This window comes from Neopelma chrysocephalum, unplaced genomic scaffold (assembly GCF_003984885.1).
Source record: "Neopelma chrysocephalum unplaced genomic scaffold, ASM398488v2 Primary Assembly neopelma1_89, whole genome shotgun sequence".
In the NCBI taxonomy this organism is placed as follows: Eukaryota; Metazoa; Chordata; class Aves; order Passeriformes; family Pipridae; genus Neopelma; species Neopelma chrysocephalum.
Window position 1 is genome coordinate 2,896,785 of NW_020897751.1, and position 23,298 is coordinate 2,920,082.

At 40.3% G+C, this 23,298-nt stretch overlaps 1 protein-coding gene across 2 annotated transcripts in view; it reads right to left on the reverse strand.

The window, feature by feature from the left end:
* Positions 1-339: 339 nt before the first annotated feature.
* The window catches only part of IPMK (inositol polyphosphate multikinase), a 36,495-nt gene continuing 13,536 nt past the window's right edge, over positions 340-23,298 (reverse strand). The window contains exons 3-6 of one of the 2 annotated variants that reach the window (XM_027692993.1): positions 16,615-16,746; positions 10,354-10,526; positions 1,997-2,078; positions 340-1,044 (exon numbers count right to left, since the gene is read on the reverse strand). In XM_027692993.1, the coding sequence (XP_027548794.1) occupies positions 410-1,044; positions 1,997-2,078; positions 10,354-10,526; positions 16,615-16,746 (1,022 nt within the window). In that variant the 3' untranslated portion in view covers positions 340-409. The remainder of the gene's footprint in view (positions 1,045-1,996; positions 2,079-10,353; positions 10,527-16,614; positions 16,747-23,298) is intronic. The other variant, XM_027692994.1, reaches the window with a different exon arrangement.

The following is a 23,298-nucleotide window of genomic DNA, read 5'->3' on the forward strand; positions in this document are numbered from 1 at the left end:
CCTGCACTTACCTTACAGCTTTCAGTCTATTTTCTAAGCATTTGTTAATGGAGATGCGGCTCAGTGTCAAGGCTAAGTGGGCAAATGTCATCTATGCTAAAGTCATTATAGGAACTAACATAACCCTTGCTTCTGGTTGTCCTTGGATTTAAGACGACCACATACACTTCATTCTATTCATTTACCTATCCTGCTTTATATCTCAAGTATTTTCATCCTTTCACACTCCCTAATTAACTATCAATTATTTTCCTGAGTGAAATTATAAAAAGTTAAACCCTTCTACCAAAAGTACAAAGACAAATAAAATATAGAACAATACAAACCCAGTATACAGCATTACAAGTGCAGAAATTCTTCATGTTGTTGCTCTTTATCATTGGCCCCAATAAAAAACATAGCAAAGAATTTAGTTATCCAAAATACTTTGAAGTACTGTGATTAGATTTTTCAGACCATAAATGTAGCCCTCATCCTTTGCGTTGCTGGGAAACACGTGAGCAAAATCGATCATCCGGACTTCGACGTTTGCACTTTCCTTGGTCTCTGCTGGCATGTGATAGAAAACTTTTTCCAGTTGGGGTAGAACGTTTCCGTTCAGGTGCTCCTGTGCAATGCACGTGCTGCTTTTCCACACGTTGTCTTGCTCCAAGTTTTCAACTTTTAGTGAGAGCTGACTGTGGTGCCTCTTCGGGCACGACTTTTTGTGAAGTGCGTAAAATTTGGACAAGCCTTTACTTACAGAGGCTTCAATCTTTCCATTCTCTGTAGAATTTATTACGTGAATATTATTATTACACTCCAATACATCTCCACCTGATAACAGGCCTTTGGGCATTCCTCTCTTCTCCACCAAGGTGACATCACTCAACCGCACAGTTGTTGCCTGACACGAACCTTCATAGACAAAAAGCAATGAGCTTGCATAAAAGTTGAGTTGTGTCTGGCCCTCAAACCACTCCAAAATCTTTTCAATCTTCTGAATGCTGGCAGCTACCACGTCTTTTCTCAAGCAGTACCCACTGTGGAAAAACTTTGAGATGCCTGCAAGAAATAGATACATTTGGGGGTTATTTTCACCTCTGAAAGGAAAACAAACAATCTTCATTTCTTTTGGGATGAGAATGGTTCTTATTTGAAGGAACAGACAGCACTCAGGTAGTTTCCTTTCAGGTAATTATTAACTAAACCTGAAGTGGACCAAGGAATTCTGATACCCTCAGTCACCTCACCTGCTGTATGCTACTACTGCTTGGGCTTGGATTGTAAGTAAAACTAAATGTATCAAGCAAACAGTAAAAGAACATGGTTCCTGCTCCCCAGGTAATTTAGTAAGTGCCTGGACAGTTTTGGGCAAATGTTAAAAACCCATTAAATCTTCCACAGATAAACAGTCTCAAGCAGCTTGTTATCATGAGTGTGTTTGTGTGTGCACCCTTCTGTCCTTTGCTGGGGGACAGATGAACAGGTGTCAACTAATAAGAAGTTTGCATTAGTTATCATCAAACAGCCATATGATGGCAGCATTTTTATGGTTAATGCAGAGCAACATGTGGATTGACTTCCACTGAGAAGGTCCCTTGAACTGAAAGATTCACTGGTAGCAGCTTTCTAACATAAAAGATACTTAGATATTCACAGAAGACAACTAGAGATAAAAAAAATATTATAAAAACATTTAATACTTTTAAAAGGTTTCTATTTCATTATAGTTTCAAAGCTGCAAAAAAAAATTGAATTCTACAACTATCACCCCCTTATTAGCAGTAAAAGAGATGTGAGGAGGAAATTCCTATAGTCTGCACTACTGTTACAGCCAACTGCACTCTTAATTTCAGATTATACAGGGAACAGCTAAAGACCCACCTGGCATGAGGACAAAAAAGGACTTTTAAAATGGGAACACACAGACTACTTTTTCCATACAGTTCTCTAAATAAGTAAATAAATTAAAAATATCCAAGAGCACCGAATTCTGGCATCTGAATTCCCTTACCGTCCTTTACTGTTTCCTTGGTCAAGCTCCTTCCATAGTGTTGGTTTTGTGTCTCGTAGCTGTCTGAAGGGACATGGTACACCTGAGAGAGACAAGGAGGAGGCTCCATGGGTATTTCAAAACATCAGTATTTCTGCAGAGCAAGAGACACTCACAGACAGGCCACAAAACCCTGGGCACCGTTTAGCCCTCGCAGTTTTTAAGTTTCTTGCAGTGGGCAGCACTGCCCTCTAGTGCTCTCCAAAACCCTCCCTTCAGCCCTTGGGCTCCAAGCTACAGCAATGTACCCATTACAGGGAAGTGTTTTATATGGCCCCTGCCTTGCAAATCAAAGATGAGACCTGAATCTATCACACTCCCACGCGTGTTACTGTGGATGTTAAATCAGTAAGACATAACAAGCAAAAATTTCAATGCAATTATTTTGAGTTCTTAGAACTATAAAACTATTTAGCACAAGAGCAAAAGAGAATTACCACCAAGGCCCAGCTTGTAAAACCCATCCAAAATTGTAATTGTCAGCACAAATGAGGTTGCACTGAATAAATGACAGCAGCTGAGCAAAAGTTGGGTTCCAGCCTCGACAGTAGTACATCAGCTCTCATCTGAAAGGGAGGCAACTCACACAGGTACAGTTTTGTCCATGTCAGGAATTGCACAAGCTTAAGAACTTAATTTAAAAATGTTTTATATGTAGACACATTTTCTCTCTAACTGAAATAATTTCCATAGCAGAAACATGCCAGGCAGATGGGCCCAAGTATAATTTGTTCATGAGAGTGTAGACAATTCTTATTTGCTGAAATAATGGTGTTACCAAGCAGGCACAGTTTTCTCTGGCAGGAACTTCGTGCTTGGCACTTGTTCAGACCACCCAACTCCACGGCACCCATCCCAGCCACACCATTCCCTTCACCCCCCATAAAGAGAGAGGATCCCATGGAAAGCAAGTCAGGGCACACTGGTGAAGTGCCTGCTCCTGATCCCTCCTTTAGGGGCTTGTCCTTGCTGTAGCCAACAAGTGAAGTCCAGGACAGTGAAATAGCAGCAGGCAGAAAGGAGTGGTACAGGAGCAATAAAGAAAGAAAACAGAATTCCCTGTTTTCATTGCAGCCCTTCACCTCAAAACCTCTCTCCCCATCCAAACCACAACAAATCCACTAATACACAGGTCCCCACCTCCTGCTTTGCAAAGTAGCTGGGAAGAACTCTCAATAGCTCAAACAGCTCTTATTTTGACAAAAGGACAGAAGTAATTAAATTCAAAGTCCCCAAAGAACTTAAATCATAATTTGTGGAAACTGATTTAAGTCACCAACCATTAAGCGAAGGGTCAGTAAATAATTCTGGTTATTCTAAAGAAATAAGAGCTGTGAGCCTGAATGTTTAAACTCACTCGGTAGCAGAGAGACTTCCCACTCCTATGAACCCAATTTTCAGTGTTATGATATTTGGAGAAACTGAGGCCTCAATGTGTATGAACTGCAGAAAGCCATAGCAGAGATGAATTATTCTAAAACTGCATTTGACCAATGTGATTTTGGGTTCACAAAAACATTAATTTTTCTCCATTTCGGTTTTTTTGGGGTTTTTTTCCAAAGCACATGAAAGCAGCACAGTATACTACACAGGAACCCAAAGATTGCTTATGTTAACATTTCAGATACCAAAGTAACTTTCAGAAACATATGAGAAGTTTCAAAAACCTTTTAAAGAGCTACAAGTCAAAGGCAGTTAAATAAAAAATGAAGAAAAAAAATATTGCTTAGAAAGAGAATAAAGAGTCTGATGACAACATCTAAGTTCTCACATTTGAGATTAAAATGAGTAAAATGAGATTAAACATTTTCATGTAGTCAGCCCAGAGGCAGCTTCCTACAGACATCAGCACTGCAGCAGTTCCTGACCGAGTCATCTTGTTTACCAGGACCAGAACCTTATCTCTTCCCGTAGGAGCTACAGTTTTTGTGACATGGGCACTAGCTCAAAAGTGCTGATTAAGATCTGCAAACTCATTTTGTTTTCCAGAGGAATGTTGAAGCAGTACCTCAGCCCCTGGCCTTCTGAGCTGGGCTTCCCATGAAGTCACCCCCACCTCTCCTCAAAATCTGCACAAAACCATTGCCCCAAATGTCTTTCTATATAGTTTACAAACACCCAGGCAGACGGGCATGTTTGGCACTAACACTGCATTTTCAACTATACAAAATGGTCAGTGATAAAGTACCAAGTCCCACAGCCACACCTCAAGTATTTATTTATGTATGTATTTAACTGCCTTATGCACTCAGAACACTCTCAGTCACCAGCAGGCTTGGTTGCAGACAGTGGTGTTAAAGGACAATAGATCTGGGTAATCACAACAGTGTTCTCCATGCTGGCTCAAGAGCTGTCTCTAAACACCACCTCGAGCCTTTGCTCAACTGCAGGGAAGAGTCTAGGAGAAACACTCCTGGAAAACCTCACTCAAACACAAATACATCAAGCCCCATTCTGAAAGCAAGGGGACAGAAACCCAAGCTCAAACAGAAATAATCTCTAATCAGTTCTTGCTCCACCCTCACCTACCCCCCAAACACAAGGATGGCTGTGCTGGAGGAGCAGCAGACTAATATCAGCTTCCTATTAGACAGACCTCTTGCTTCACTGTGCTTTTGTTCACGCTGTCACCACCTCTAATCTGCTACTAACCCTTCCCAAAATGATATTTGTCTTTGAACCAAGCCTTTTCTGTATCCCTGTTGTTGCCCCTGCCTGTACATTTCTGTCAGAATGACGATAAGTCAGATCCTTACCAACAGCTAAGAAACTATTAGACAGGAAAATCTCATTTCTTATCCATATGCCACAGCTTGCTATGTGTTTGCTCTGTATTCACAGGGAGGTTCATTGCAGAGTGCAAGACAAAGAAAACTCTATGAGCTGCAAAACGCTGCCTCCTGCTTCATCAGTCATTTTTATATATTCTTAGTATGCAAGATCAGAGCTGTTCTGGCTGACAATGTGAAGGCTCCTCCTTGTGCTTACAAGCAGCTCCCACTCAGGTTCCTGCACAAACAGCTCTGGAATCCAGTATGTTAACAGGTTCAGGATTTCAACTGGCAGTAGCAGTGACTCTGTAGGGGCAGCACATCAAAAAAACCAGACCATTAACTGTTGAGGGAAATTATCTTTGGATGTTCTTAACCTGGACTTGGCTTTTGTTTCCCTGTGAGGTGTTCAGTCATTGCTGCTTGCATGCCCACACAGCTTATTATACCCTTTTTTCAGTTACAGGTACTTCATCTGATGTTCCTGGACTGATGAAAACCTTGAGCTAAAATAAAAAGTTGGTCCAGTGTGGTCTTTAAAAAAAGCACAACCCTCGCAAGGTCTCAGCAGAGATACACAGTTTGGAAACCTTGTGACTTCAGCTTTAGGATATTAAACTGAGGAAAATAGATATCAAATGTCACATAATGTTAATTATGGTAATTCAGTATCAACTTCCATGGTGAGGCAGAAAAATATACACACTGTTCAAATACTTAACTGTGGCAACTCCCTGACTTCCAGAAAGTACAATTTAAATACATGTTAAGAGTATTATTTCCTGTTTGGGGGAGATACTGCTAGCACAAATAAAAATCTCTATTCAGTAACTTGCAGAGCTGTTTCACATCTGCAAAAAATATCTGCTAATCCACATTACCGAACCTCAGGAAAACAACCCTAGTCTATTTTGAGCAGGCCTGTACAGCACTACAGAGGGCACCTGCAGAGTGAAGGCCAACTCAGTGGCACACATGCCATGGACCTGTGCACTGCAGACATTCCCATGCACCAGCTGGTGCCTGGGAAACAGCTTCCTGCAGAGCTCCTGATGCCCACCCCAACAGCAGCCTGGGATCTGCTGTGCTAAGCAAGGACATGGAGATCAGAGATCCGTGCTCTGATGCCACAGCATCCAGTCTTCACCGGGCACCCACAGAGCTGCCCACCCCTCGGATTTTTTCCATAAATACGTAGTCAGCCCTATGTTACACACATACAGGTAGGAGGGAGTGAATGTTCAGACATCACACAGAGGTTTCTATTTACAACAAAGCACCTCTACACTCCTGACTGGCATCTGAATGTCAGTCCCCAGCCTGCTGGCAGAACTGGAGCCAAGCTGAAAGCAAGGAGGAAGCAGGGAATGCCCCGGCTCACCCAGGCACATCTGCAGGGGGCACCTCCAGCACCAGGCCCAGAGCCACATCCACACCTGGCCACCTTCTGCCTGCACCTTGTGACTGTCCAAACATAAATTACACAGGTTTCCTTCACGCCTGAGTAACCTGAGTTTCTCTGCAGGCCCACAAACCTGCCACAGCGCAGGATTTGAATGGAGCTTCAACAAGCCTTATTTTTTCTTTTCCAAAAACGGAAGTAAAAGCAAGGATTTAAAGAAAACAATAACAAAAGGAATTTTTTTTTAAAAAAATACATTCTCTTATTTGGTATCTCTGCTTTACAGTATCACTATCTCTGCTTTACAACTATCACTGCTGCTGAGAGCATGCCCAGTCATCCAAAACCATTTATTTGAACAACACCTCCCATTATTTTGACTTTTGTTTTTTTAAACTTATGTTGTTGTTGCTAGACCACACATGATGAAAGCACACACATCCCATCCCTGATTGCTGCTGCCTTGAAAATTCAGCACAGGAAGGATGCATCCCTGCTCCCCCGTTTCCAAGACTATGCTTGGACAATAATCTGCCCATTCTGACATATCTTTCACCATTTCAATGGCAATCAGTACCAAGAGGAAAAAATATATTCTTATAAAAAATACAAGATACCAAGTCCTTGTGTTAAACCACATAACAAAATCAGAGTGCTTCAAAGACTAAGTGTACCCCCAAATGCTCTGACAGTCAATATAACGTTTTAGTGAAGTCCCTACATAAATAAGTTGTAGAATGAAATTATGTTGAAATTTATTCAGTGAAAAAGCAGACTAATAATCTCCTAAATAAAAGAAACAACGATGCTGCAGTTAAATCATGAACCATCTTTAAAATAGCTTAATATAGAATTTTGGACTCCCAGAACTTCCATGAAGCATCTCATTAGAATACACTTCCTTTATGCCTCCTTTTCATATAATAAAAAAATATCTGCTCTGGGGTTTGGAGGAGCTTTTTTCAGAGCTTTTGGCTAGTTTCTTTCGATTGCTATGGGGTTTTTGTGGTTTGTTGGTTGGGGGGTGGTTGGTTTGTTTGGGTTTCAGTTTTTGTTTTGCTTTGTCTTCCTGTTTTCTTAAACATCAAAGCTTGAATTAGATTTAAAAATGTAAAAAACCTAGTTCTGGTAATTTTTTACCGTGGAAGAATCTGAACACTAGATTCGGTATTTAGTATCTTTATTACTCCTCCCTTCCTAAATCTTGTTATTAACAGATCAGAGCTTATGAAACTTACCACAATACTAGAAAGAGTTCATGAAGAACTCATAAAACAGACTCAGCTATAGTAAGTTTGAAAATACCCTGCAGAAACATGTGCTGTAGATTAGGAAATTCACTTCTAAAACCAGCTTTGATTATTAAACTTTACTGCCTGCGTGTTCATAGGTACAAACAACAGAGGTCAATGATGGGTTATGCTGCTTCAAAAAAGCGTTTCGGAAATATTATGGAATAGATTGCAATCAAGATCTTCTGGAAAAAAAGAAAACCTGCAGAAACTGGGAACTGTGGATTCCAAATGGACTGTGAATCTGAAATGAGAGCACAGCCCACACGTTCTGCTTGTGCTCAACAGCATGCAGAATGCTCTGTATTTAACACTGCCCGTGCTGTGAAGAGATTTCTTATCTATATGTGTGTCTACTCCTGAAACCATATTACAATTTGTGTTTTTGCTATTGCAACAGAACCTGAGTTTTCCAACTTATATTTAAACTCTCACTACTGCAATAACAAAACATGTCCAATCTCACAGGATCTCAGAATGGTCTGGTTTTGAAGGGACCTTAAAGACAATCCAGTTCCAATCCCCCGCCACGGGCAGGGACACCTTCCACTAGACCAGGCTGCCCTGTCCAACCTGGCCTTGGACATTTTCAGGGATGGGGCATCTGTTAAAAGAAAGGAACCTCTCCACTAAACATGGAATTGTGGTTTTAGCCAATGTTATTTCAGTAACTTTGTTTTCTAAATGCATTTCCATGCATTTGTTCTGTCTATTCAACGTGTAAGATAAATACAGGTTAGCATGTCAAATGCCAGAACTGTGTACATAAATTAATGCTGTGCCAGACAGGAGACTCACTTTTTAAGGGCAAACCATATATATTTGATATATGAACAGATGATTGTTTATTTACCAGTGCATCAAAAAAAGGTGTATTAATAGCTTTTGAGATAAAAATACACTCTAAGTAAGTTTTGGGGTAAAACCCCCACCTGTAACACTGTTTTTGTTTGTATCTCTTTATGACAACTTATAGCACAGCTGCTTTAGAAAAAACATAGCTACATTCTGTTTCTCCCAGCCCTCTCTTTCTTGCCCTTCTAAAATAGAAACTTATGAGGCAAGCCCCTTCCATGTTAAAAATAACACTGAGTGGACTAATTCCTGAATCATGTTACACCATGTTTTGTCCAGTAAACATGAGCAAACTTCATCCACCATGTGAGCTGTTCTGGGCAGTACATATCCATTCAGGAAAATGTTTTATAGTGTGGCTAGAATCTTGCAAAAATAAAGCAAGCAGACAGGCCATAATCAAGAGGCAGAGAAACTGCCTTGTGAATTCAGACTTTGCCAAGTGCTGCATGAGGGGAGGAGGAACCTTTTCAATTCTCTTTGGAAAACAACTTCCAACATGCAATTTAGTGCCAGAGGCACAAAAACCAAATCTCATCTAGTTAAACACTGGCTGGAAAATTGCACTGCTTGGGGGAATCATCAGTATACATCCAATCTGAATTAGGGGATTGAAAAAATTTCTACAACAGGACAAAGATACAAATAACTGACATGTTAGAAACAATAGTCACCAGCATATCACGGAAGCAATCAATCATTTCTTTTGCACTGTCACAAAACAAAGGACATGAAGTACATTGTTTTACACATGAGATAAGAAAGGTTATGTAATGACTCAAATCAAATCCAAAGCTATAATCTCTAACCTTCCTTTTCCATCCTAACTGTTTGGCTGGTTTTTGAGTCGACTCCCACGTTCTTGCTCACAGGTTTACATAATTACTACACATGACCACTATAATTTATAGCTGTAGCAGCTTATCTCAAGGCAGAGTTAAGGCTGGGAGCTTAGGCAGCTCCACACAAAACATTACAGAGATATTAGAATTAGCTCAAACAATGGTGCAATCTATTGAACAGCAAGGGGGAAGCTTATCAAAGTCTTCAGCCATTTATGCATCTTGATGCAGAGCTTTAGGACCCCTGGCTTTGTGTATGCGAGAAGGGAGACAAAAATCTCACATCCAAAAGAAAATTACTTCTGCACCAATCATAGTAGAAAAAAATACTTTTGGATTGCGTCAGGAACTCAGTACTGACATCAACACATCTCTGTTACTAAGTCACAAATGTTCTGTACAGCTTTTCTGTACAATGAAGTTTTAAAGTAGCCAATACACAAACACTGAATCTTAGTATTTCTAAGAGTAACTAAGAATTAGTGCAGACATCTGCAGGGCCTCATCCATGCCCAGCTAACCTTCCCTCACAGCTGTTCCTTGAGTGTGTAAGCATCAAAAGAGATTTCCTGATAGAAAGCTTTTTAAAATGCAGAACATAAGCAGCTGTTTATAGCTACATGCATCACCTCTGAGAGCTTACTTACTTTTCCCTAAATAGAAAAAATATGTAAAAAATACATTTATAAAAGAACATCAAGATGAAAAATGTGGAGAGGATACAGCTCATTATTAAATTATTAGAATGACTGGTTCAGTATGTAAATCTCTGATATAAGCCTAAAAGAAAAAAAAAAAAAACCACAAAATAACCCTTGATAATTTTAAATACCTGCTGTGGTGGTGAAGAATTAATTGCAACTATATTCAGTTTTAAATACCCAGCCCCTCTCTTGTATACATATACAGTGCCCAGGTTGCAAATAGCTTCCTGTAAGGGACCCAGCCAAGTTAAACACTTGTTGTGAACCAGGGCAGTGTTTTGGAACAGATTTCACACAACAGTTGATACCAGCACTACCAACACATTCAGATAATGCTTTATTTACGTAAAACACAGGAGGACTGTCCTTTGCTAGGAAAACCAGTCACTGTACCTGGTGTGGAACAAGATGCCCGAGCATAAGCTGAAATGGAAGACAAAACAAGTTCTTACCCTCATGCCGAGTACCAAAAAGCCAATCTCTTCCATCAGTGGGTACTTGCTGACCTGCTGCTGTATCTTCTCCACCGAAGCATATGGATCATAACTTTTCTGACCTATTTTGACATCCATTATGCAAGGCTTATTAAACTTACGGGTCACATCTTCCAGTTTTAGATACGTATCTGTCAAAAAACCAAAACTTTTGTAAACAATGGTTCAGAGCAAAATAATTGCATAGCTTTAGCCAAGCTCCTTTGGAGGAAGCTGAACAGTTTAAGACTTAACATCATGTAAGTTTTTTAAGAGTCGAATTTGTCTCCAAACATTGACACCCACAAATTCTGTTGGTATGAAATTCTAAATGCTTTATTGTTTAGAAAATTGTACACAATTAACTTGTGCTAACCTAGCATTCAAATTCAAATTATTGCCCAGATCAAATCGGTGAGTAGTTTTTATTAATTCATTAACATATCTCAAAGAGCATTACTAAGCACATTCAAATGCAGGTTACTGCATGGATGGTTTTGCAATGCAGACTGTGTTTACTGTCATTTTAAAAATGAAGTGAACATTTAGTCCTACCCTTCAGGGGCTGAAATGCAGCTCATTTTGCTTCTTTTTATCCCACTCCCATCTGTACTCATTTCTCATGGCACATCTTTTGGGGAGAAAACTCTTCAAATCCTTTAATGAATGCCTTTCATCCATTTCCAACAGTCCCCTTGGGAGGGTGGCTGGACCAAAAAACCCCTTGGAGTGCCTGAAGATTTAAAGGAGTATCTAAAACCTGATGAAAATGGCTTATGCTTTCCTCCAGGGCAGGTAAGAGAAATTCTTTACAGAGAGGGTTATCAGGCATTGGAACAACCTACCCAGAGAGGTGGTGGATTCACCATCCCTGGAGGTTTTTAAAAAGAGATTGGACGTGGCCCTTAGTGCCATGATATAGTAATTGGAGTTGGATCAGGGGTTGGACTTGATGATCTTAGAGATCTCTTCCAACCCTACCTATTCTATGATTCTATGATTCTATGATTACCAGCATGATCCCCAGCACTGACTGTCAGAACACAAGGAAATGAACTTTAGTAACTCCCTGGCTCCACTCTGCTTGGTAGATGCCTGCACCCATCTCCAGCCCTTGCCAGGACAGCAGGACACCGAGAGCACCAAGACAACACAGTCTGAACACAGGTCTCATTCTTCTTATCTGCTTCTTCAAATCCACCTGTCACCAGGCACAAACTTAAAGCCTGGTTTTCTTTCTAGTACAGCCTATTCCGTGCGTGTATTTCTTCGACTTAATGTAGCCCAAATACATAAACATCGTATTATTCCCCACTCCTGCAGTGTGATCTAAAATGAAATTGCCGAAAAAGCAAAACCAGTTCAAATTCAACAAAAGCAAAGGCACAAAGTGTTTTGCTTGAAAGCTGTACAGACAGGTAACAAAACCAGTCAGGGTCAAGACAAAGTGAACAACCAACGTTTCATTTCCCCTAATAAGAAGAAACACTTTCTTAAGAAAAAGAAATTACATGGACTTTTATTACTTTAAGGCTTATGAGAGTTTCAATTTTTACACCATCATGATCACCATCATGAAATGTCCCAACTTACACCATCATTAAATGTTCCAGCTTCCCAAAGCGTGTATTTATCAATCTGAAATAGGTTTAATTTAAGCCTTAGATGCCTGCTTTATATATGAATGGGACCAGGCATCTTGTTAATGTAAAGTCATTCTCAGGAAAATCTGCCAAACGAACACACTATTTAAAAAAAAAAATCCACTTTTCTACTAACTCACTGTATCAGCTTTCAATTTGTATTGGGCTGCAGGATCTACAGCAAAAGGAGTTTCATTTTAGACTAGCTCACCCACTAACTACAACTGCAGGAATACATTCAAGCTTAAATAACTTGTAGTTAATTTTGAGGAGCCCCAGGCAGCAAACATGCTTGGTATTTGCTCAGTGAATATCCCCAAGGAAGAAGCAGGACAAATACTCTCCACACCAGGCAGTGTATTCTGTATCAGGCAGGTGCCACTTTTACTACTCGACGTTGTTACACAGAGGTCTGGTTCAGTCAGATATCAGCACAGCTTTTGTGGGACTTTGGGGAACCACTACCAAAACCTGGGGAGTCCATAAAACCTGTCAGCTACCTGTTATTAAAATTGTAAAAATCTGTCATCCTTCACACCAATCCTTTTTGCATGCTACAGAAACCACTGAAAATGACAGATTTGTGTCACCATTCTAAAACAATCCAGAAAACTACTAAATGAAGTTCAAATGTTTTCAGTACTTAGCTCTCAAAAGCACAGAGCCACAGGTTCGCCATGGCAGGTGAAGAAAGACAATAAACACAAAAATATCTCAAAAAAGGGCTGCAGTCCTTCACCACCAACCCCAAAATGCTTTGGATCATGTTGTGAGTACTCTGGACTCAAACCGTTACAAATACGAAATTATACAAATTGCAAGTTACCACAAATGATACAAATGGTTTAGATAAAATGTTTTCATCAACTCTAAAATATAACCATACAGATAGTAGTGTAAAACATCTATTTCCATGAGCACCCATGGGTATCCGCTGTCCTCTACTCCACTGGTCTAATTCCCTCTTTTTAATCACACAGCACCAACATTCAGCACCTCTCAAATATTTAAAAGTCCTAAATATCTGTCACCATTTAGTTTCCTATTCATTTCAGATTTGTTAAACTAGACTATCTTACTGAGCTCCTAAAAATGTAACAATAGCTATTTTTAAAAAATTAAGCATTAAAATAACTTCATAGCTAACGCTAACCCTGGGAAATACTAATTACTTGGCAAAGCCTGTGAATTATCCAGAAATTACTCACCTCTCTCACACTTTTTGGAATTATTTAAGTCCTTCTCATTAGGTAACTGCTAGCTCAGAATTAGGACTTTTACATCTCTGTACACATCTCTGCTCACACAAAGCTGTCTGGCCTCGTGGGCAGAGGAATGTCACCCCTGATAAAGCATCATAACGAGTTATTTTTTCTCATTACAGCTTCAGAAAAACAGATCAAGCGCTTACACTGCTTTTTTGGCAATATTTTGGTGCTTATTTGCACTGTATTCAATAGCCTAATGGAACAGCTCCCAAACCCACAATATCAGAACACACAACACTTTCACTTCCAGCAGTGACCACTATGGTATCTCCAAGCACCAGGACCAAAGCAAACAAAGTAAGCTTCAGGGAGGTATCACTGCTCTACCTTTTCAAGTCACTGAGAGTCTTTGAGGCTCTGACCCTAAGTGTCCTTCTCAAGGGCATCTGAGTCTGAACCTGAGCCCAGGTAACTAGGGTGCTCTCTTCCTCTTCTTGTTTTATTAAACAAAAACCTGCAGATTTTTCAAGCAATTAAGACTTCCTAAATTATTACATAGTGCCCTGCTAACCCAATGTGCTTCTGGAAGTCATGCATTCGCCATCTAAACTCAGATGAAATTAAAAAACCCCAAAGAGAGAAGAATTCATAATGATTTCTGTATCTTGCTTTGCTAGCAGTAGTCTTGACCATACATTACGAGGATTTAAATAAATCATTCATCACAGACTTGCCCTGCCCACTTCTATTTACAAGTGGTAGGAAGATGTGCCTTGACATATTATTTAAATATTTTATTACAGTCCCAAAGGAGACAAACCAAAAGACCACGAAAATTCAGCAAGTATGTGTGGCACGAACCACTACAGACTTCAGCACTGTAAGTGTAGAAGAATCTTCCAGAAGATTCATTTTGAGGAGCTCAGGGTTTATGTCACTCAAGAAAGCTTTACTGCCTGGGAAAGAGACATCTCAGGAATAAGTCTTATGTGTTTTCTCTTCAGGCATCCGATTCCTTTTCATAACTTAGAAGACATCTCTCAAAACATAGAAATAAGCAGAGAAAAGCCTCAACTGCCCACAGCAAGAAATGAAGAAAGGAAAGATTTGAAGCTGGTTATATTTATCTACCCTATTCTCAGGTTAGGCAACCAAATTAGGCAATGGTATGAAGTGAGCAGCAGTAAAGTCATTTTAAAAAAAAATATAAATAAAAGCATGGGCAACAAGTAGGTAGCCAAACCCAGAAAACTCAGCAGCAGATGGCTCCTACATCTTTATAATACTTTTCCACTTCTTTGTGAATAAACTCCATTAGCCCACAATGCCAGTGAAGATAAAGTTCAAATCCAACCTAATTTTAGATGAGCATAAGGAGACAGAACCTCACCCACCTCTACCCCCATTTCCTTTGCAGGAGCACTGGGTATGTGATTTCAGCAAAACAGGACAGTGTTTTTACAAATTGTATTGATACTGGGAGTTCATCTTTTCCGTCATACTTTCTACATTTTCATTTACATTTCATACATTTCACTCTTTTTAGATAGCTATTTCATCCACTTATCTACTTTTTCAGGGTAGAAGACTGATGGTTCTTCCTAAATATTTCTGTAAGGAAATAAATTCCTCGTGTTCTTCACCTTACCCACTGCAGTTCCTGCTTAGCTGTCACATGGAAACTTACATGAGAGAGGGTCACAAATCAAGTTCAGAGTGGTCCTAAATTAAGTTTTGTTTTTTTTCAGAAGTCACCTACATCCAGTTTAGCAACAATAGGGAATTACTGGGTTCACTACTCAGAGGTTGTACGGAGCTGTGTCCCCAAAGCCTGTAGAACAGTGATTGCCAATGGAAAGGTCAGGCTTCCAACATCAGGGCTGCAAAAAACCTACAAATATATCTGTAATCTACAATTAAGAACAAGATACACATGCATTCTGCTAAGCTTCATCATCTCCAACATCTGTGATTTCTATCAAGACTACACAAAGCTCATTAATACTGCAGATAACAGAGTTGGCAGTGCAGTGTTTTGGTTGAACCACTGCCATAGCTTTCTATGAAGAAGGCTCCTGTTAGTGCACAGTCTTTCCAAGAAGAAAAACAAACAAAATCAAAAGTTACTCTTCCTTTAAGCCGTTATTCCTATGTCTGGATGACTGGTGGAGACCTGCCAAAATTCAGCCCCATGGTGCAGAGTGCTAGTGAATTCCCAAAGCAAATGAGGGTTGTGTTGAATTACTATATCTTGGCTAGATTTTTATTTTTATTTTTACATCTTAAGATCACACTGCAAATAGAAAAAAATCATTTGCAATTGGAAGGGGATGGGTATTAAGTGGGCTCCGTGACACACAGAACATTGTGAGGGAAGGAAAAATATAGCTCTGGTAGAGCTATTTGAGTTAGTGCCAAACAGGAAAGCATGAAAGCAAATCTGAGCCAAGAAAGTGGCAGTATTACCACAATCTTCCTTGGATTTCTTCTTGCAGAGATTAGACCATGTCTTTGGACTCTGTCTCACTACTCTCTTTGGAAAACAAGTCTATCAAGTGACAGCATAAGCAAAAGAAGACGGAGTTATTTTAAAGGAGCACAGCACCTAGTTTTGGTGCCCATGTATTTAAATAGACTCGACAGCATCCCTTTGTTTCTGTATGTTCCAGAAGCTCTATTTCCCCAGTGTGAATAAGAAAAGTCCCCAGAAGAAAAGCTAGTTTCTGTTTTAAATGCAACAATAATACCCATTTTCTCTTGAGGAGACAATCTTCCAACTGCTCTACCAAAATACCTTTTTCTTCCCGACTCCCAGTGTTATACAAACACAAAATTTAAGACACCAGATCTTTGTTCCATTCAAACCAGCGACAGAGGATGACAAGTGGAGCTCACCAGCATGGTACCTGCTGGAATAACTGCTTTGTGTGAGAAGGCATAATGATGGGATCCAACCTCTGGAGATCCAGCAGCAGATTCCAGTTTGAATGCTTCCATTCCAGCCCCAGCCTATCCGTCTTTCCTTCCTTCCACACCCACAAGGTGCCTGCCTCTTGCTCTGATGGCCTGACTGCACCCAGCCATGAAACCAGCCCACTCCTCCAACACAACCCAAACCAGACCAGCAGCTCTGAGGCAACGTGCATCAGGCCCAGCTACTCAGGAAACCTTTGCTGTACAAACAGCCATGCCCCATCTTCCCTGGGAGGAAGACCCCAAAGACCTAAATCCATCCCCAGGACTGCAAACTGAAACCGGCTGTTAAAGGGAACATTAGTGGGTTACAAAACAAGACCAATAAAAACCCACGGAGCTCACAACTGCCAAAGATCAGTCTCCAGAAAATATTTCCAGAATGCATGGATTAACAGATAAAATTAGAACAGTACCATTTGGTGCAGTAGGTGGTGACCAGACACCGAAGTATTTTGGCAGATATTTCCGCAGCTCCAGAAGAATGCTGTCACAACAGTCAGGGTCATAAACCTGAAATAAATAAGGGGGGGTTGGAAAGATCATCACTTTAAAAACATTCATTTTATACTTCCGATTGTCCCATAGTTATACTTTCTTACAGTCTTTGTTTTCAAAAGTTTAAGATTTCTACTGTACATTTAAAAAACATACAAGATAAGGATGATAATTATCACTGTCCAATACAAATAAGTAGCATCCTTTCTTTCAAATTTTGAAGTGGAAAAGATACATCAACTCCAAGAATAATTTATGGCTTAACTTGAATAAAAATCTAAACTATAATTGTTAACTTCAAAGCCAATTTAGTGAAAAGAGTGTTCTCGCATCCTGGATGTGAGACTGTATAGGATTACTGCATTGTATATATATCCAAAGCTTTTTAAATTATATCAGGTAAAGTACATAGGCTCAGACTAGATAGTATTTTCTTGTCTCCTCCAAAACAATTCATGCTGTAGCTACATCACACAGATTATACACAATTCAAATATATTTCTTTTCACTTAACGCTTTCAACATTTTTTTTAACTTCTGTAGGAAAAACACAGTTTGGAAATAGCAGCTGGTTTATATTCCTGAAGGAACAATTCTTTGCAGAGTGAAAACAAAGCCTATGGAATCACATGACTGTCACCAGTTTGTGGTTTCAAAACCATTCCCTTGCCCAGATTCACCCCCATCCCACCCAAAGATGTAGTTCCAGACACAGGGGATTGCCTACAGGTTTCCATGTGCTTTGTGGACTAAAAGATCTATATCCACTCCAGTACAGGTTACAATGATAGTTACTGCATTTAGGAGCCATCTCATCCCAATCCCCCTACAGTTCTCCCAGTTGTGATGCCATCAGAGTAGTGTCCTGCCCCTCAGCCCCACAGTGGCTGCACAGCAATATCCATGGATGCTGCACAGTGACCAAACCATGCTGAAGGTTCTGCTTTCACTTCAGTGCAGCCAGAGCCCACTGCAAAGTCAGAAGCAAGGCAAAAAAAGTCAAGTGTTAACAGCTCTGCAGAGTTGGCTCAGCTCACTGTGTCAGACCACATTTAACCTCAGTAGGGGAATACCTTGTGATGGCAACTCCAGTGGGGAGGTATTGCAAAATACATGCCTGCATCATAATGTTAATACAACTAAGGAGAAAAAAACCAAACCTGAAGTCCAGCTGCAATTTTTGAGCATCAAGGCAAGCCTCAGCTATCCTCACCAGTACCAGGTAACTCTAGACAGAACCTCATGCAGCAGCAGAACACTAAATAAGTTAATATGGGTTTCATTGCAGAAACCTCAAACTCAAATCACCAGTGTGCTTCTGACACAGGGGCTGCTCCACAGCTAACACAGGGTTCTCCTGGACTTGCACCAGCCACAATTCTGACACCTTCATGCCAGCACCATTACTGGGCAGTGATCAAAACCACGATACACCCAAATCCACGCCGACGGCGCGCTGGGGTAACGAATTTGACCCGTTCCTTTAACTAGTTCGTGGTATATGCCCCATTTTCAAGATCCTAAGGAAAGGGGCCAAAACCTCAAAGTTCAAACCTTAAGAATATGTGCACAGTGTATTGCAAAACGCTGGCACACGCCCACCACCGCACCCTCTGCCACTACTGTTGCTATCTTAAGCACACAGAAGTTGCTGGGTGCGTATCTTACGAGTCACAGTCACGTCACAGGGCACTGATCTCTCTTCACACGTCATGATTTAACAAGCTGGCATGACCTCTGAGGATGACACATAATTGTAACACAAGCTGATATGCTGGTACATTGTGCTCTAAGACAAAAAGCCTTGCTTGCTCCCAGGATCAGTGGCTGCTGTGTATTTATGCAACATTTCTTCACTGAGCCTCGGGCATTGCCAGCAGAAGACAGCGCTTTCTCCAGAAGAGAGATCTAGCTTGATCTTACTAGTTTAAGTAAGAAAAGAAGAAGTTAAGGGTGGGAGAGAACAGAGAGAAAGATTAGCACAAGGCAGATGCTGAGGCACAGACCTGACTATTGCTCTCTTTTAAAACAGTTTAGTGTCCCCCACTGTACAGACAGCTGTTCCTGGGCCAGGACTCCAAGCCCTGACAGGTGGCATTACTTCATGCTGTAAGCATTTTCAGACCAACAGTACAAACCCAATTTTTGTTTACTGTGGTTGTTTATGATCATAGCACTTCACAACCAAGGTAGGGACCTGCATTGGCCCAGCACAAATGCTCTTTTCCCAGGTGAATTTAAGCAGATCTGAGAGGCAGTGACCATCGTGCAGTGTCACAGCCCTTACACGTGAGCAAGTACATATATTTAGGTCATGACCAAGAGGAGAGAGATGGAAACCAAAAGTGCAGCAGACAAGGAGAAGAAACACTGAATGCAACTGAAAAAACAGGCAAACATAGTAACTCAATTACTTAATCTATTGGCAAAAGATTCTGAGAAAGTGAAATGTCAGGAAACCACTTCTGTTTTTTAAAGAGACAGTGCCCTTGACTTACTTTTTATCATCAACTTTAGGCAACTGAACTTAGGAACTTAGCAAGTAATTATGAGTATACTCCTGTGTATTCCAAACATCAGGATACAACAATGATATTCAGATAATTTATAATGGGGTGTTGTAGCCCAAAGTCAAGGTCAAATGAAGAAAAGAGCTCCAGAAGCCATATCTTCCAAGTAGTCTATTCCTTAAGACAGTGGTATACGACATTTTAAATGGAGACAGAACTCCCAAGTAATGCATTTTTCAGTATCATTACTCTGATATAACAGAACTAAGTGCATTACTTCTGTCTCTCAAGAAATTGTCTCGCTCCCAGAACCAGTAATAAACTCCCTTCATAAGTCTGACATAACGTATACAAAGCACTTATAATATGGAGACTTCTATATTATATAAACCTTAAGATAAACTTCAATCTTAGCCTGTAATGTATTTGCATGTCACACAAGAATAAGCATTTACTCTAAACAAAGATTAGAGGAAGTCACTTGATGTAGGCAAAGCTACAAACTCAGACATTTCAGGAATTATGCAGGACATTAGAGCAGGGCCTCGTAAGCAGCACATGTGTCGTGGGCTTTTCCTCTCAGTTCATACAACCTGTTAGCAAGCTATACAATTAGATGTCAATCAGAATGCCAAATACAGACATATAAATGACAACACCATCCCTAAGACTACATGAGAAATAAACAGTGTACCTCATACGCCAAAAGGAATTGCTACCAATACTGTTGGAAGACTCATAAAAAATGCAGGTTATCACTTACCCCACAACAACCTTTACAAATAAACCATTAAATTTTTACTCACATCAGCAATATTCCACTTTCAGCAATATTTCACTTTCAGCAATAATGTTTTTTTTCTTTTTAAATGCAACAATAGTTCCATTTCTCCAGTATATACTGACAAATACAAGCAATTTCTCCACTACCAGTACATAATGTCTTCAACAAATCGAGAACTGCAAAATAATTCTGCCAGCTCATCTTGGGGAGGTGTCCCTTCTATGTATCATAGGCTACATTCCTCTGATAGCACAAGCTGGAGACAGAAAATGTAGTAACTGCTGGACTTGAAAGCAAGTAAACAGGACGCTGACATTTGGAGGGCTCACAACATCACTGCACATTACAGTCACTAACTCATAGGAAGAATATATCCCAGACATGTCCTGTGGCAGCTCAGATAGTCTAACAAACCTCATGAAGTCATAATTTCCAGTTACTCAGGACTTTTTAAGTCCAAGGCAAATTTACCATCCCTAAGTTTTTAATCCAAAGTACACTCTGTTTTGGTGTGTTTCAAACAGATTCATCTGTTTTTCTATGCAAACAGGGGCGGCTTGGGACAACGGGAATGTTCTTTTCCTTATTAAATGCAACATGACATTTGGGGTTTTTTTGTTTTCTAAAGACAACTAATGACATAAATGACAGAGGGAGGGTAAAATAAATGTTTAAACTTCAGCAGGAAACTAGTTCTGGCAGTACATCTATCTTAAATTGTTCTGATGAAAAGAATACCACTTTGACAGAAAAGTAATCTATAGAGAATCTTCTGAAGTATTCAAGAGTTAATTTAAAAGAATATATATATATTTTAAACTCACATTTATTGTAAAGCTATTTGAGTAGGAAACTTTAAATGCCAGAGTAGGCATATCAGTCTGAACCATCACCTTCCTTTGTTGCCAGTTATCATGAACTATCCTGAAAGGTAGCAGCACTACAGCCTGTGGTCTCAGGATACACAACCAGCTGCCAACATCAGGCAGACAGTTCAGTGTCCAGTGTGGTTTTTTTGGGGTTTTTTGAGCAGTTAATGCAGCTAAGTCATGTGCTTAAATTAGCAAATGCAAGATTTACAGATGACAGTGCAAGCTTAATTCCCTCTCCCATTGGGTTTGTATCATAGCACAGATCTTAATTACTTGAGCGCACACTGCATTTCCCTCTGGACTCCTGTATCACCCAGTTACACCAAGCAAGTGCAAGGGCCAAAAAACTGAGGTTGAAACAGCACCTGTGATTTTAGCAATTCATATCTGCTTGGCTTTACAGCTCAGACAGCCCTGGCTTCTTTTCGAAGTGGTACCATCGTGGTCTGACTCACAAGTGTCCGTAGTATTTGTTTCCATAAACATGACTGGCATTGAGCCAGCTCTGCTTATATTGAAAATATCTGACACCAGAATAATCTCAAACGTTAAGTATTTGTGAATGATGTCCTATTAAATGCTATTATATCAAACTGCTTATTTTACTGTCCAAGATACAGACATACTAATGAGATTGCAATCATTCTCACTGAAGATACCTACAGAACGAAAGTTTAGAACAAAGCAGGATCTATTCCTACAATCTGACCACATAAATGGATTTTCAAATAAAGATGGCACACACTTGTGACAATCATACCCTTCTTCCAGGAGTCAGGAAAAAAACCCACATTATAGCAAGGGGTTGGCCATCTCACCTTCCAAAAAATGAAGGCTGTGAAAATAAGCTTCAAAAATCTCCCAAAGAGACATTTATTTGATCATGTTTATTAACCACTCGTTCTCTAACAATGCCAAAAAACCAGCAGGTCTCATTTCATCCACTTTCACATTTTACATAGTCAAATTTAGGCTGACTCTAGCAAGATTTGAAGCCCCAGGCACAGAATCATCTTTACGAGAGGCAAAGCAAACCCTGACCCATTTCTGAGGATGTGGCAGAGCTTCAAAACTTCAGCAGCCAGAAGAAGCACCCAAAAGGCTGCAGTCAGGCACAGCCACCACCACAGTGCTGAACAAAGACTACGGGGTGAGCAGCAAGCGAAGAACAGCAGCCAGCATCCACAGCAGGGTGCTCCAAATTGCTCAGAGATAAATTAGGGAGAGACAGATCCTCCAGGCCCTCTTTCTTTCCAATAAACATTTACTATAGAGGCAAGGAAGCAAAAGACTTCGAAAGGTATAAGCAGGCATCTGGCCCTACCCCACCACAAGCAGAGAAGTGTTGTTTCCCCCTTCACAAGACAACAAACTCCCATCTCATCTTTCATCCCACACGATTCCTGGGCAACTAAACATTAACAACAAAGCAAGTTTTAATTGCTTACTTTATCCACATTTCCCTACAATTGCTGCAAGTCACCCAGTTGAGCACAGAGCAGGATAGTGGCCGCCAGGGCCTTCTTGGTCAAAATTGCAAAATAAAGATCATGTTTCATCACCAATCTCTTGCCACAGAACCAAGCTTTCTCTCCTGTGTTTACAAGTCACGAGCACCATCAGATATTAAACTCAGCTTCAGCTGCATAGGAGCTGGAGTCTTCAGTGAACCTGAGAGCACTCTGAAGTCAAAGATAATACTTTCAGGATGCTCAACAAAGTCTGATCCCTCAGGCAGCACGATCTGATTGTTTTCTTAGAAACAAAAAAAGTCCTTAAAGATGATACCCAGGAAAGTGTAGGTGATTGTACTTATGTTACCAGCTCTAACACCTGTTATGCAGCCTCTTAAGTAGGTTATGAAAGTTTTAGTGGATAGTCCAAAAGTACATGGCAAATTGCAGATCAAAGTCTCTACTCCATAATCTAACCAGAATTCCATTCAGATATGCCAACGTGCACATACAGCAAACTGGAGCAGAGTTCACATATGGCACTATCCACTAGAGGCCTAAATAAAGAGAACATAGCCTAAAAAATTGGTCATCTATCATTGGTCATCTGATAAGGAATTTTCAATTTTAACATACTAAATATTTCTCCCACTCTTACTTACTTCTTACTTCTTTGATAACACCCAACAGAGCCAGAGAGACGCTGACCTGAAGTTACCCACCGCAAAACTCAAGCTACCAGCACCCAGAGAGAGATCCAGCAAATTTCAAGGGAGAAAGTCAAGTACTTGGTCTTGCAGAAGTACAGTTCAACCAGTTCTCATCTGTCTTCACAACTACTGTGCCAAAAGTACATTGTTACTGCAATGCACAAAGTGGTGCAACACGAATGGTGCTTAGGATTTTGAGGGAAGACATGGACCTGGTCAGAAACCGCTACCTTGACACATCCAAGCTCACAGGTGCAAAAGTGAGTTGAATA